The sequence below is a fragment of the Sinohyriopsis cumingii genome, chromosome 10 (genome assembly GCF_028554795.1).
Source record: "Sinohyriopsis cumingii isolate HCF-2022 chromosome 10, ASM2855479v2, whole genome shotgun sequence".
NCBI classification, from domain to species: Eukaryota; Metazoa; Mollusca; class Bivalvia; order Unionida; family Unionidae; genus Sinohyriopsis; species Sinohyriopsis cumingii.
In genome coordinates this window covers 106,818,570-106,833,856 of record NC_142970.1, presented here as the reverse complement: position 1 = coordinate 106,833,856, position 15,287 = coordinate 106,818,570, and the positions used below count along the sequence as shown (strand labels likewise).

General features: G+C 35.7%; 1 protein-coding gene across 3 annotated transcripts; it reads left to right on the top strand.

Annotated features, from left to right (window-relative positions):
• Window positions 1-2,288: 2,288 nt before the first annotated feature.
• Window positions 2,289-14,005, top strand: LOC149790784 (uncharacterized). Of its 3 annotated transcripts, none has more exons than XM_089972846.1 (3): window positions 2,289-2,398; window positions 7,438-7,895; window positions 13,148-14,005. In XM_089972846.1, exons 2-3 carry the CDS (start codon window positions 7,463-7,465, stop codon window positions 13,867-13,869), a joined length of 1,155 nt encoding a protein of 384 aa, XP_089828972.1. In that variant the 5' UTR covers window positions 2,289-2,398; window positions 7,438-7,462; the 3' UTR covers window positions 13,870-14,005. The 3 variants fall into 3 exon arrangements, with proteins under 3 accessions (XP_089828972.1, XP_089828971.1, XP_089828970.1); XM_089972845.1 differs by lacking the exon at window positions 2,289-2,398 and adding an exon at window positions 4,385-4,629; XM_089972844.1 differs by lacking the exon at window positions 2,289-2,398 and adding an exon at window positions 4,808-4,854.
• Window positions 14,006-15,287: the final 1,282 nt, after the last annotated feature.

The window sequence follows — 15,287 nt, the reverse complement described above, 5'->3', positions numbered from 1 at the left end:
AAAGTCAAACAACACACACACTCATATACCATATATATAATATGAATGAATAAACAGTTTTATTAATATTTTTTATTATGTATAATGTATTATTTTGTATATTATACCTTGATATAATATTGAAGATTGTTCCATATTCCATCAGAACTCAAATTATATAATAAAAATTATGATCTGCATAATACTTACAATAATATAAATAAAAAAGTATTCTTTAAATAATTAATCTTACTATATTGAAAATTTATTTCATAATCCATCTTTTTCAATTCATTAGTAAACTTTATTTTTATGATATTAGTTTATAACTTGTACTATTTAAGTTATGTAAGTTATTTAGGTTACAATATAAGCTATGACTTCGTCTTGTTTATGTCATGTTCGACTAAGTCTTGTTTATGTCATGTTCGACTTCGTCTTGTTTATGTCATGTTCGACTTCGTCTTGTTTATGTCATGTTCGACTTCGTCTTGTTTATGTCATGTTCGACTTCGTCTTGTTTATGTCATGTTCGACTTCGTCTTGTTTATGTCATGTTCTTTTAATGTATATTATTGATCACTTAGAAACAGAACGTATTTAATGACGTAAACAAAGCTATTGAATTCAGTTTGAAGAAGCAATAAAGCGAAACCAGTCACGCATTTTACGTGTTGGTGTTCTTGTTTATATATATTAGTATTGATTTCCTGATTTATTTCCCTTAAATCATGATCAGTGCCAGTCTATTCGTGACAACAAGACTCACTAGTTATGTCTTTCTGTTCATGCTTCTCATCCACGTTCTTTTCTGCCATATCGTTCTGTCTTTCAGCTAATTGGTTTAAAAAAACATTGTCAGCTTTTATCACGTTTGCATTAATCATCACAAACGCACACAGCCAGATATCACGTGTTCCATTTGGATACGTACATGTAATTACCAGTGGATAGTTTAACAGAACGATGAAAGGAACAACAGGTGACAATTTGCCCTCAGGCCATAAACCTAGCGGGGATTATACAGGCAAAAGTTAAATAATGGCTGAAACAATACTTAGTCTTAAAACAACTTACATGTTTTACCTGCTCATTTTAAATCGTGCTTTAATATTTTACTAATTTATTAGTATTAACAGAAACACCAACTTTACCCCTCCATTCCAAAATGTTTTGTTCTCTAAATTTTGTGTGGTAATTTTATAACAGTTATTATTCTTAATAACATTGGGGTTCATTTTAGTTTTAAAGTACCATAAATTAGTAAATAAGAATGAATTTTTCAATGCATCTAAATTTTAAGAACTTTAAATTATAATAATACATCTTGCATACAAAAGTGAATTATAATATTACAGTTTGCATACAACTTTAAATTATAATAATATATCTTGCATAAAAAATTGAATTAAAATACTACAGTTTGCATACAAATTTAAATTATAACACTACATCCTGCATAAACATTTTGTTAAGTGCTTTATACAGGACAAACATTTTTTTCTGTGCTAACGAAAAGTTCTTTTCTGTACTCTAATGTTTTATTTTTTTAAATTGCTTACATGTACAGATCAATTACACAAATGCACTCTCAAACATTTTGCCAACAATGGTTGTTTGTATTCCTTACGTTAATGATGAAATGCAGGCGCAGTGTTGTTTACAAATCTTTATTCTGAGTAAATCCCAACTGAACCTCTAAACAAATCCACTTAACGCTCTTACAAATCAATGGGAATCTCATTTGAATAACAATAGACAGCATGTGATAGTTGGTGGGTCAGATAGGGAGTTTCCAAATTCCCCTCTACATTACTTTCAGGTTAAGCTGGTTGCGGGACAAGGATAATGGATACTGATTGCTAGAATTTTAAAATTAAAGTCCATTATTTAATTGTCAACAATTTGTATGCATCACGTGAATTAACTAACAATGATGAAAGACACCGACAAACATATATCAACAAATTAATTTCACTTTCATTCGTAAACATGGAAAATAGAAAAAGAAGTCCCTTGAATGGGATATTCTATACTATCTTCCTGCGTTTATGTACACGTTCCGAATAGTTAAATATGGAATCAGGTCGCAATTAGTACTTCCAGTTCAGTAGTTCTAATCTATTTTTAGAACATTTTTTTCTCTCTCATTTTGGTGGTGATAGAAGAGTTATACTTATGCATTTTTGGTAGGGATTTAAAGGTAACTGTTTATTATTGAGAATATGAGCTCAGGGTGTGGTTTTCCATGTGTATTTCGGCGACAGTGCACAGTGAGTAATAAGGCTTTGGTGATGATCCGGAAGTGAAATCTGTGTTCTGTTTACATGCTGCTCTGTTGACAGTCCAGCCTCTCAAAAAAAAAAAAAAATGCAGGTCAACCTTTGACAAGAACTTCACCGTGAAGTCATCTGTGAAGGTATTTTAGATTAACATATGATTTGTATTGATTGTCACACAGTGGAAAGGTCAGTATTGAGAAACAAATGTAGAGAACATATAGTAAAATTAATTGTGTTATATGTCCATATGTGTATGACACCTTTTATTTTCGAGTACGTGTTTATTTCCTCGTTATAAATATTTAATAGTACAAGAAACTGGCATGGATTACGTAAATCTATTTAACTACAAAACCACGAGTTTATATATACTTATACTTCTTTTCTCCCTGATTTTCGTTGATACTCTGTAAATTATAAGACTGGAAATACGTGATGATACAATACCAACTAATTTTGTATAAATCTGATATAACAATCAGCATTCACACTCCCCGTTGATCGGGAACCTTGATATATTTTCACCGTTGTTGGTTTATACTTGTACTTTATCGCTCGTTGTTAAAAAATATTTCTGATACATATTCATACTATTTTATATTTTAAAAAAAACAAACGTTTTTATCTTTTCGCGCCAGCGCCGTATAGGCTTACAGTGTAGGTGCACTGTAAAATCAATCAATCAATCAGTCAATCAGACAATCAATTATATACAATAAATACCATTTTAAGTCACATTCTGACATATACAGGGTATGGCTTCTCTAAGAAAAGAAAGCCGGTTATGACAGCTTTTTTCGTATGGCAATACAGTGTACTTTAAAAAAAAATAATTTTTGTTGACATGGTGGTGATTTCATACACTATTTACGTTGCGGAGCAAGATACTCCGTTTTCTTATGCACCTTTTTACGAGTTACTTTCATAGGTATGATCTTATAGCTCCCCTTCTCACCACGATCCCTTCACCAGCACACACACACACACACCTTGAATTGTGGTCTTCGCTACTGACGTTAAGATAGCATTGTTTCTCGCATACACCGTCAGTCACTCACCCCGGATGTCAATTCCGCACAACAATTACCGGCTGTATAAGTTCCGGTAACATTATAATTTAAACATACGTAGCTCACATTGGGACTTTTCAACATTTTAGCGGATTAAAACTAAATACGCCATAACCTAAATGTTTTCTATCAGACTCAATTAAGTTTGTTCCTTCCCTGCTTGCTATTTTAGCTATAGAATTCTTTCTGCATTATCAAAGACATCAAACAATGTATGCAATAGAAGACTTAGGGCATAAATTACAGGTTTGGAGTGTATCATTGGCATTTAAACCTTATCGTGCCTGGCCCGATGTGATCAGGTCACCTGTGGTTTATCGTACATCAGTATTAACACACATTTGTGGGGGTGGGAGTGGTTGATTTATCGGATTATATTGTTCTTTGCCAAGGCAGGAATAATAATAATAATAATAATAATAATAATATTATTATTATTAGGGGCCCCGAGTGGCCGAGTGGTCTAAAGCGCTCACCGTTCCGGATCACTGCCATCTTACCTCTTGTCTACCTGAGTTCGAGTCCAAGGCTCGGCTAGCGTGGGTACGTGGGAAAGCCTGCCAGTAGCTTCTCGTGGGTCGGTGGTTCTTCCCTGGGTTTTCCAGGGTTCTTCCTCCACCAGTTATACTGGCCGCCATGTATAGCCTACCTTGTGCTGAAAAATGGCGTTAAACACTAGAACAACAACAACAACAATTATTATTATTATTATTAAAGAGGATAACACATCTATACGTTAGAGACCCACGTGATCCAAAATATATTTACAGGTTATTTTATCACACACACACACACACACACAAATATATATATATATATATATATATATATATATATATATATATATATATATATATATATATATATAACGCACCGATCGTCAAATAACTAGTCAGATGATTGAACAGTGTGGTGTAATTGAGGTCCATCAAACGTGCTTTAGCAATGATTTAGTAGAAATTAGAGGTCGAGCATGCATCTTCCTATCAGGCATCTCGCATTTTCCTTTAAGAGCCCCTCATTTGATCTGTCATAAGGAGCAACACGCTGTGCGCCGACAGCTAAAAATAACTGGTTTCAAGCTTAATCTTGGATCAGTTGAACTAGGCCACAATACAAGCTGACAAACAGTTCTTTGTGTACATCACTCATGTAATCCTAGTAATTATTCAGCTATTCCACTATATAGGATACATTTGTTGGTTGGAGATTGAATACAGGCCTTTATTTACGTGCAGCCTTAATCGAGAGGCGAGATTTGATCCGGGTCAGCCATTTTCAAGTGATCGATCACAAAGGTACATGTACTTTTCGTTAACATTATAATGTCGGGAAGATGTGTAGTCTTATATGCTTTGTATGACGTGATTATTCAGTGCTTTTCATTTCGAATAGATGCATCACACTAATGTATCGATATGTTTTCCAGTTATATAAAGAAAAGAGTTGAGTCATTTTGCATGGTGTGCAAGTAGGTCCTATTTTTAAGCGATTCGTTGGAAGACTATGTGGCAGTATGCGAGGTAACAGCGTGTATATGTGTTGGTCGTTTTGTAAGAAAGTTAGTAAGATCCTAAAATGGGGTTGGGGAGGGGGCTTTAGGGTGTTTTAATGAAATATTTCGACACAATTAACATCATCTTTTTACACTGTAAGAACACAAAGTATCATTGATGCTTATATCTATCTCAGTGTGTCAGTGTCACGGTCATTGTCTTCCTCCCCCCTGTGTGTGCATATATATATATATATATATATATATATATATATATATATATATATATATAGAGAGAGAGAGAGAGAGAGAGAGAGAGAGAGAGAGGTTTGGAAGGTCGAAATAATAATTGAATATATGTATAAATGTCCTGACGGATTATACTATATTTCTAACAGACTTGTGTAGGTCTCTTGTTCCAGTTTTCTTTGCTAAATGTTGTTTATTTTTTTTTATTGCTTGATTCATATTCATCATGCACAAAGCTATCTTTGCTATGGTCAAAATATACACCCACATACCACGATGCGAATAGTCGGGTGATGTAACATATTTTTGCTATGGTCCAAATATACACCTACATACCACGATGCGAATAGTCGGGTGATGTAACATATCTTTGTTGTGAAAAGTCACATTTGAGAAAGACAAATTGTGTATATTAACAACATTAATTCTGCGTGTGTGTTGTATGTTGTGTATGTGCGTGCTTTAAAAAAAATTCAGTCATGTCGCAACGATGTCTTTGGTGTGAATATGACGTCTAGCACTGGGGCATCATGCCGCAGACATATATCATGATGCCCCACCCAGTCACCTTATCCTGGCACCAGGTGGACCAGTCCTAACACCAATGTCTTAACGCTGAGAGGTTAGCAAGGCGGGTGTTTGTACCAGTTTTTTAATTAAAAGAAAAGGTCTTTGGTATGACTATGACTGGGTTCGAACCCGCGAACTCCTGGATCTGAGACCGACGCTCTAATCACTAGGCCACAGGAGCGATCATTAATTGTACGTTAAGCTTGGTATAAGATGGGACCTTAAACTGTGCACACCGATTTCAAATATAGAATTCAGTGTTTGTAAAATTCTTTTTGTCTTCGCACTTCTACGTCTTGACCAGAACCCTAAAGTTTTCGTCTCTTAGGGTAATTCCTGAAGCAAGGAATGCCCCCGGGGGTGGGGAGGGGGGGGGTGAGGGTGAAGTTGTCGCTTGGTTATTAGTCTGAGTTTCCTCTGACCCATGTCACCCTATTTTTTATATTTGGATATTTATGTTGGGGTGTAGAGTCAGAGTCCATTCCCTATCGAAAAGTAGGAATTCGCAGACACCATTTGATGTCGGGATGGGGTAGCCGCTTACTAGCCAGCCCTGCAAGCTTGAACGACCTTTCATAGAGATATATCTGCATGAAATCGATAGGAGTATGATTTATTTTCTCAAAAATCATGAGCATAGCATTCGTTATGTCTTTAATCTGCTGACAGACGATACCAATGTATGTCATTGCTGAAATTTGATCTGGATCTGGTTATTTGCATCCCGAGTCACATGACTATACAAATCTCGCAATCAGGATGTCAGTGACATCAGAGGTCATATAGTCACGTGATATTGAAATAAACACATTTCCAAAGTTGTTGTACATAGAATTTGGACATATTATATGGAAGTCACTTAATGTTTGTAAATAAATATTATTACCACATTGACATCGATTGATTGATTACATGGATTTAGGTCGCGTGCGCCCAAAATGGCACGTTCGACGGGTTTATTCCCGCACAACGGGATGCAAAATGTTCCTGGGGGAAGAAATTAGTGCCACATCCCCCGGGCGTTTATGTGCCCAAGGAGTCACTGCTAATTTAGCCGTCCGGTCGTAGGACTGTATGTCCATAACGACCTGAATGAAGGGCTTTCATGAGCGGGAATGGGCCCAACACACACTCATCTTAACAAAGAGTTGAGTTCAGTCCGTTATTGACTGTACTAGGTGTAGACCCAAGCAGTATGTAACGCCCGTTACGATTGGTCGCAACGATGACGTCACATCGGGACACCTAGTTTTGGCGGGTGGAAATTGTTTCTCATCTCCGCCGTTATACGATGTCCGAGATAGACAAAAGGGCAAGGAACTCGGCAAGCGAGCCATTGATGTCGTGAACTCTCAAGAACGCCAGCCCGTATTTAGTCAGATTTAGTCTATTTGTACTAATGGACAATAAAAAATGCCAGTAATGTGTTAGCCACCTGCGCAATTGGGTCAAATCAAAACAAGTTGTAAAATTTTCCTACGTCCTAACAATCGTAAAAATTCTAGTACATAATGTTGTCGGCGAATTCCAACTTTTCGATAGGGAATGGACTACACCCCAACATACATATCCAGATATAAAAAATGGGGTGACAAGGGTCAGTGGAAACTCAGACTGCTTGTTTATTTGCTTTTTTTCTTCTTCTCTTACTGCATTGTAACGTGTGTGCATACTTGAGATCTCGATCCAAGCCGATTCTCAAAGCTTGTTCATTCGACAAGTATGTAACTATCTTCAATTTCTTGGATAAACTAGAATAAAATTAACTAAATGTTACTTTCGCTTCATTCAGGATTGACAAAGAAAACACCCTCAAGATGTCTCACATCACTTCAGGGGTGTACCAGAAACCATCTTCGGTCCGGTTTATACGACGTTCCGCCAACTTCTCCGAAGCGGAGAAAATGCTGCTGATAACATTAATAGAAGAGTACCGAGACACAATCGACAACCGACGATCCGACTATAAATCAGTCAGGGAGAAAGAGATGGCTTGGGACGATGTAACGAAAAAATTCAACGCAACAGGGTTCGGTACACGGTCAAAGATACAACTTCAGTACTGCTGGAAGAACCTAAAGGCCAGGACAAAGGGCGACTTACTGGTGGATCGGAAACGGCCTGGGGATGAAACCTCGCCATCCCAGGACCCAAAAATTCGGAAAGTGGGAGAAGGCATGGGAACACAGTTTCTTTTATTGCCAAACAAATTTGAGGCTGAAGAAGTTGAAGTTGATCTCGACAGCGATGGTTAGTAAACATTATATTCATTTTCTCGTGGGTTGTTGGACCATGTGGCACATACATAATAAGTTACATTCTGTCAGTATGTATACCATTTTCCAAACGAATTCCGACAGGTAAAATTTGAGATTTTGGACATTTGAAGTTGTTTTTATAAATATACCCTTGCTACAGGAGAGAGAGAGAGAGAGAGAGAACGCAGAAACTTGTCAGGCAGGTGATACATTTCATAAACAATGTAAAGTTATGTCTGTCGAAAAAGTAAGTATGTGATTAGACCCGTTAAAAAATTTCTATTTTTTCCTCTGAAATGAAACTAAGGCCAAATAACAAGATTTGGAGTCATTTTTTCTACGAAGCAGAGTGATACCTGTTAGAATAGATGTATTAAATGACCGTTACATATTCTGTCAGGCATATCTTTGCTTCACGGCATTTAAAACCGTACATATTTGAAATCGAGAATATTGATTACATGCTATGCCAAGTTGGTGTAAGGATTAAGTTGCAGTCTGAATTATCTCGTACACGCTATATCAAGGGACAGATATGTTGAGATTGCAAGGAAATTGTTCGGATTGGTTTGGTGTTTAAGGACACATCACAGTAGAGACTTAAGAAAAGGAAAGATAAGAAACGTGACTGTTCAGTTGTGACTGAATTAAGCACATTCCAAGCTTACTGAATAGAGTCGCCCATTGCCAAAATAAAATGTCTTACCGAACAGAGTGCGCCCATTGCCAAAATAAAATGTCTTACTGATTTTCGTTAGATTAGACACCAATTGAGAGTATATGGACAATCATTTATTGAAAATGTAAAGAAGAGAAGATAAAATGTTAAGCAAAACAATGTTGCAAATTGATACACATGGAGGAAATAATAAGGTTGATTCAGTGTCCAAATTAAACAATGGGGGAAATGGTTACTTGTCTGTAAGGAATTAAAGTCCAAGTGTGAATGGATCATGACAGAGGAGGTTGATAATAATCACATGTACTTGGATCATGGATTTATTGATTTCTGCAATAAACATTCACTTTTCCAGCAATTTGATTAAAATCAGATATTCGCTGTCCTACGTGAAGATCTGACAACGACCGTTTAAGGGTCATGTTCTGGTGACCTTTGAATTAGCCAATGGACATGAGCTTTAACAAATTTTAAGGTGAATCAGATCGTTCGGTACACATTCATCCTCTTCATTCATAGCGCTGTCTCCAAACGCGAAGATATTAGACTTAATCTGATTGGTTAATAAAATTAGCGATTATGGTAATAACATAGGTTACCAGAACATGACCCCTAAGCGGTCGCTGTTAGATCTTCTTGTATAACAGCGGAGATCTGATTTTGATCAGATTGCTTTTCCAGCATTATATAATTTGAACCAGTCATTGTTGAACCAGACTGGTTTGCTGCAGTTTCCATGTCATCAAAAATAATGTCTTGAGCAGCGAACATGGTTTTACAGGACAAAGAATTTGTTGGAAATCTTGCTCTTGTCTGACTTCACACATATGACTCAAATGCCTGTGAATATAATACGTGAATGAAAGAAGTAAATAATCAGGAAACAGTTAAGGGCATTTGCTACACTTGGGGATTTTTTTGTTGTCTCTAAACGATCTGTTAAGCGTCATTGGGTTCAACTTTTCCATTTTGGGAATTAACACTGAAAGTAAGCCTATGTTCATATATATGTTGGTTTCTAAAGAAAAAAGATGTTAATTCCATTTATCATAGCTCTTTATTCATTACCTTTCAATTTGTATTACAGACAGTGTCGGATTAAAGCCATCCAGGGCCCTAATCACTGAAAATATTATGGTGCACCCCCCCCCCCCCCAACAAAAAGCGAAAGTAAATAAAAACCCACAATATTAAGATTTAAAAAGGTGGAAAATTACGTGTTGCCATCATTTCAAATCAAAATACTCGTACATGCAGATCGAAATGGTTATATATAATTCATTCAGTTGTATCGTCTGCAATTATTATGATTTTTTTTTCTGGTGCCCCTGTTGGGCTAGTGCCCTAAGCACGAGTTAAGTTTACTTAATGGGTAATCCGGAACTGATTACAGCTGTTATTGTCGAAGTATTTCGTGTATATTGATCAGGTTTAGATAACACTTTATTGTATAACGTACATAAGGGTGAAACATATAGACTTCTTAACGAAATAATTTTCATGGTTTTTTAAAATTCCTATATTTTCACATGCGAAAAATATACCTATATTTTCACATGTGAAAATATAAGATTTCCCATCATGCCATGCGAGGCATGATTATACATAAGTGTGAAATATAGAGACTTCTTGACGAAATAATTTTCATGGTTTTTTAAAATTCCTATATTTTCACATGCGAAAAATATATCCATATTTTCACATGTGAAAATATAAGATTTCCCATCATGCCATGCGAGGCTTGATTGTGTGTGCCTACAAAAATTGTACCTGCAACAACCAAAAAGAGAACAATTTGAGCTAGACAAATAAATAAAAAATCTGTCTTACGTTTGAGACATGAAGACTATTCTGTGATAATGAAACTAGACCAGACGCCATTTGCGTCTCGCTGAAGTTATTTACTCTTATATTCCTGGCAACAAGGACAAAAACTCGTTGTGAGGCATTGCCTAATCTTTTAAGCTTCGATTCTGGAATAAAATTGGTATGTAATAAAAAATTATTTTCCCACGTTAATACCAGATATATTTAATCTTGTGGTACCAAAAACTTTATATTTTAAGTCGTGGCTTAGCCATTCGTTAAAATATCATGTGTTTTTTTTTTTTTTTGGTTCCACACGATGCAGTATATCCGATATTAACGTAGGAAAAGAAAATATCCTCTATATATTTAATCTTCTTCTCAGGAATTATGAAACATATTAAATTCTTTGTATGCATTTATTAGTCTGATAAATCAATTCCCCCATACCCCCCCCCCAACTTTGTGGATACTGATGTCACCTTTTCATTAAATTGTGCAATTTTGCTGCATGTAAATCTTTCCGGAACAGCCTTGCGTACACCTTTGACATATACCGGTAATTGGGAACAGCCATATCTAGCGCGAAATTCAAAATGGTCACCTGACCGAGGGTTGTGCTATTCCACGTGGATTTACAGGTCACCAGACATTTGATTTGCTTCAGAAATGTAATGTACATGCCACCAAAAGAACCTTTCAGTCTATGATAGCTCCAAAGCCGCGAGAAATACCGGGAAGTCATAAAATCTATACCGATGTGTGCAGCCGAAATAAGATGCAGATTTTTGCATGTTTTAATGAATAGGTAATATCAGACCCTAAACCGCCAATCAGTATCATTGCAGGTGAGGGGCTCATTTATCGGCATATGCATATATATGCCCATATTTGTTTTTTTGTTGTTGTACCTATTTCTATTTTTTTCTTCTCTGTTATTTTACCATTTAGAGCGCTGAAATGATTTGTACATGGATTATGTTGAAAGAAATGTATACTTATGATACAAACAGAAATTAACAGATTTACCTGATTAAGTCATAAATTGAACGAGTCGTTAGGTATCAGATTATTAAAATCCAACCAAATAGTGTATCTAGCAACACTAACAGATATAAAATTGTTACAGTCCGACAAATAAAGTATCCGGCAACACTAGCAATTATCAGATGATTACAATCCAACAAGTTGTGTATCCGGCAAAACTAACAACTATAATATTGTTACAATTCAACAAGTTGTGTATCCGGCAAAACTAGGAAGTATAATGTTGTTACAATTCAAAAAGTTGTGTATCCGGCAATACTAGCTAGTATCTTTTATACGTGCTGAATCTTTATTACGTATTAAACAATGTAACGTTCAAATTTTACACAATGGGTCATTCACGTTTTGCATATACAATCTTAAGATTCTCAACATTGTCATCTTCTACAATCTTACGATTCTCAATTTTGGCATCTTGTACAATGTTAAGATTATCAACTTGGCATCTTGTACAATCTTAAGATTCTCAACCTTGGCATCTTCACGATTCAGGAGTTGAAAAATATCCATTGTGAGAGATGTTGTCCTTTTTTTTTTGCTTTTACCGAATAACCCCTAAAAACTCCATATGGTGACTGTCTTTCAAGATGTGAAGTCTAGCAGATGCTTGTACTTTGATATAAAGTACGGTTCCAATACAACGACTGTAATGTCATTTTCTGATTAAGAGCTTAACCTTGATTATATTATTTGAAAACACATACACACACACACGAATAGCACACACACACACACACACACACACACACACACACACACGAATAGCACACACACACACACACACACACACATACACACACATGAATAGCACAGTCAGAACATTCGTGCATGAAACTCTTTTGACTGAGACTGAATATACTTGGAACTGCGAGATGAATTATCATGACTCTTTTTAATTAATGTTCTCATATAACATATTCCTGCAGTCTTTGAAAACTTGATAGATAGTTTGAGAGATAATTTTGAGCTTAAGAAATGGAAAAATCAATCAAAATGACGTGTTGACAGTAATTTATGAAACGTATATGTGTGGCACATTTAACAATTAGTTGAGAAATATTTAAAGTGGTGATGATGACAGTGCTTTTTTGTTGATAAAAGATTGTATCCATTTTGATTTAATTTCATTTTCTAATAACATCACCTTTTTATTTGCATTTATAATTTCAGAAGTGCCAAAGTTGTTATTCTGAATAGATGGAAGAAAAAAAAAATATAATTATAGTGCGCTTCTGTGAACTGTGCATTCACATTTTGTGTATATTGGCTCGAAATCTGAGAGGGTCAGTCGTACCCGTCAAACCTGTTAAGGCTAATGCCATCTACAGTTGAAAGACCAAGGACTTAACACAAGGTAAAGCAAGGTGTATAAATCTTGCTGTATAAAACCCGTGTGTCTTTCATTTATCCAACATTTAAAAGACATGAACCATGCTTTACGAAATAGTATACGCTGTAATTGAAAAACAATGATTATGTCATCAGGTGGTAGCTCAGTGCACACGTGCTTTTTATGGCAAGGGCGATAAATCTTACTTACTTTGAGTCCCTAAAACTTCAGTAAAATCTGACACATGACAAGGCGCATGCACCCGGCACTCGGCAGGTTTTCATAGATGATAAACAGTTATTACGAAGACATTTGAATAGGTTTCTTTATCTTTGTAAATACACATTTTTCTATACGACTCTTTTTATTTCACGAATTTCAGAAGGCGATTCCAGAAAAGATACAAATACACCCGATTCCTCTCGTCTTTACCATAGTAACGGAGGTCGTTTTGAAGGTCAAGGTCATGGAGATATCTTGGAAATACATAGCAACGAAGTTCCTCCCTCTTTAAGTAGTTCACGACACACTGTTATGGGCAAATCTGTTGTAGCAAATGAGCATTGTGCAAATCATGATGAAGTTCGACCTAGACTGCTTGCTGTTGAGAGCAGAGCTAATGCACAAACCAAATTTCGAACTCGTGAGATGCAATCATCTAACGAAGGTCTGGATTTTACCGATGCTGCTTATTCATTTAATCAAAATAATAACGTTAACAATGATCAAAATATTCAAGAAAGGACCAAATCACCTGTTGGAGAAAATGGAAACATTGGATATCCTACAGATTTCTGTAAAGATCGACGTTCGGTCAGACAGGTTTCAAATGACTATGGCTTAGTGAGTTTAGATGAAGAATTCTTGCGCATGCGTGAAGAGGAACACAGGAAGCGGATGGAGAACCTAGAGGTGGAACTAGACATGCGCAGAAAAGAACATGCCAAGAAAATGGAAGTTTTGAATGCTGAACTAGACGCGGCAATTATGAAGAAACAGAATGAATTACTTCGATTGACAATGCAACAGAATGCGCTACAATCCAAAGCTGGAAATGTTCAGCTATCACACATTAACAGCGGCAGCGAGGATACTGGGACGTGAATCTTTTGTTTAATGTATGCATACAACAATATTCTGCGAGTTTGACAGTTCCTTAAACATCAGGTCATTTGCTTTCTGTGTTCCAATTTGTAATTAGATAAATGTTCATGAGTAAATATATGTTAGATATCCGGTATATTTTTTAAATTATTTTTTCATTATTGAAATTATAAATTTTGCTTTACTTTTCTTTATGGCCTGCCATATCTCAGATAAGAAATGGCGTTCTAAAAAAGAAAACCAATGGTATTCATTTGTTGTTTAGGTCAGTTGCAACTTCTCATTGATTTCCTTGACCGAAAATACACATCGAATGTGTAAGGTAGGCTTCATTTTGGAAAACTAGAGTAGGTCTCGGTATTTTTATGGTTTAAAGGACAGCGATGCTCAGACATTCGTAGGGGGAAAATTACAACAACCCATAATCTCAAACTTCAAAATATATTTGTTTTATTTTGCGCTCTTTTACGCGATTTGAAATAAACAACTGAGAAGGCAACATTTTATAATGATATATGTTACTCTTAATTACGTGTGCGAATATTTACCGTAGAAATGAAGGACACGGTTAGTTTGTGACGTTCCTCGGAATATTGTGTCGCATACAAGTATACATTATGAACGTTCCTCGGAATATCCGGTCGCATATTAAAAGAAAACTTCTTCTGTAAGTAGAAGACATTTTGAAGTGGTCTTGAGACCATTGTTGTTATTACGTTATTGTAAAGCCTTTTAAATCAGTTATTCGATGACGTGTTATCAATAATGGCAACTTAAGAAGAAGTTTCAGGATTTGGAAACTGAATGATTGTTTTCAGTTTCTTGTATTCAAAGTTCCAGAAATTACATTACAAAATAATATTGCTTGTTTCTGGCCAACTGTTCGTTCGCGAGAAACTTAACCCATTTAGAAAGAATTGCTATAAAATAGCGTGAGTTTTCTAGAGATCGAAGCTATTCGACTGGCGTCGGAAAGAGATGAATATATTCCGAATGAAAGTACAGAAGATCATTAATCTAGAATTATTTCTTGTAGCAAGTATTAAATTAACATTTTAAAGAATTTAGTTTTTTAAATGAGCTAGACTAAGAACTGGAGAGAATTCCGGTTTTCCAGTTGTTCTCTGGCAAATAAAACATGCACAAATTTCATCTTGAACATGCAGGGTATTTCTGTATCACAACAGAAAATAATGTCTTTATATTTACTATGCTTTCCGCAACCTTTGGCAAGGGATAAATCCAGGCATACACTCATTTGAACTGAAACTGGTGTATATTTCTTTAGCAATTACTGGGACACAAGATAATTTAGCATAAACTATTTTTTTTTTGGCACGGAGATAATTGCTATTAAAGTAAATGATAACCGCTTTTGGTAAAAGCAATCTTTATTTTGCACAGGACGAACCACAATT

What these genes read in the sequence shown, in the direction of transcription:
- LOC149790784 (XM_089972844.1), top strand. An exon ending in AGTTGATCTCGACAGCGATG is followed by an intron (nt 7,896 to 13,147) that starts GTTAGTAAACAT and finishes CACGAATTTCAG; the next exon opens with AAGGCGATTCCAGAAAAGAT.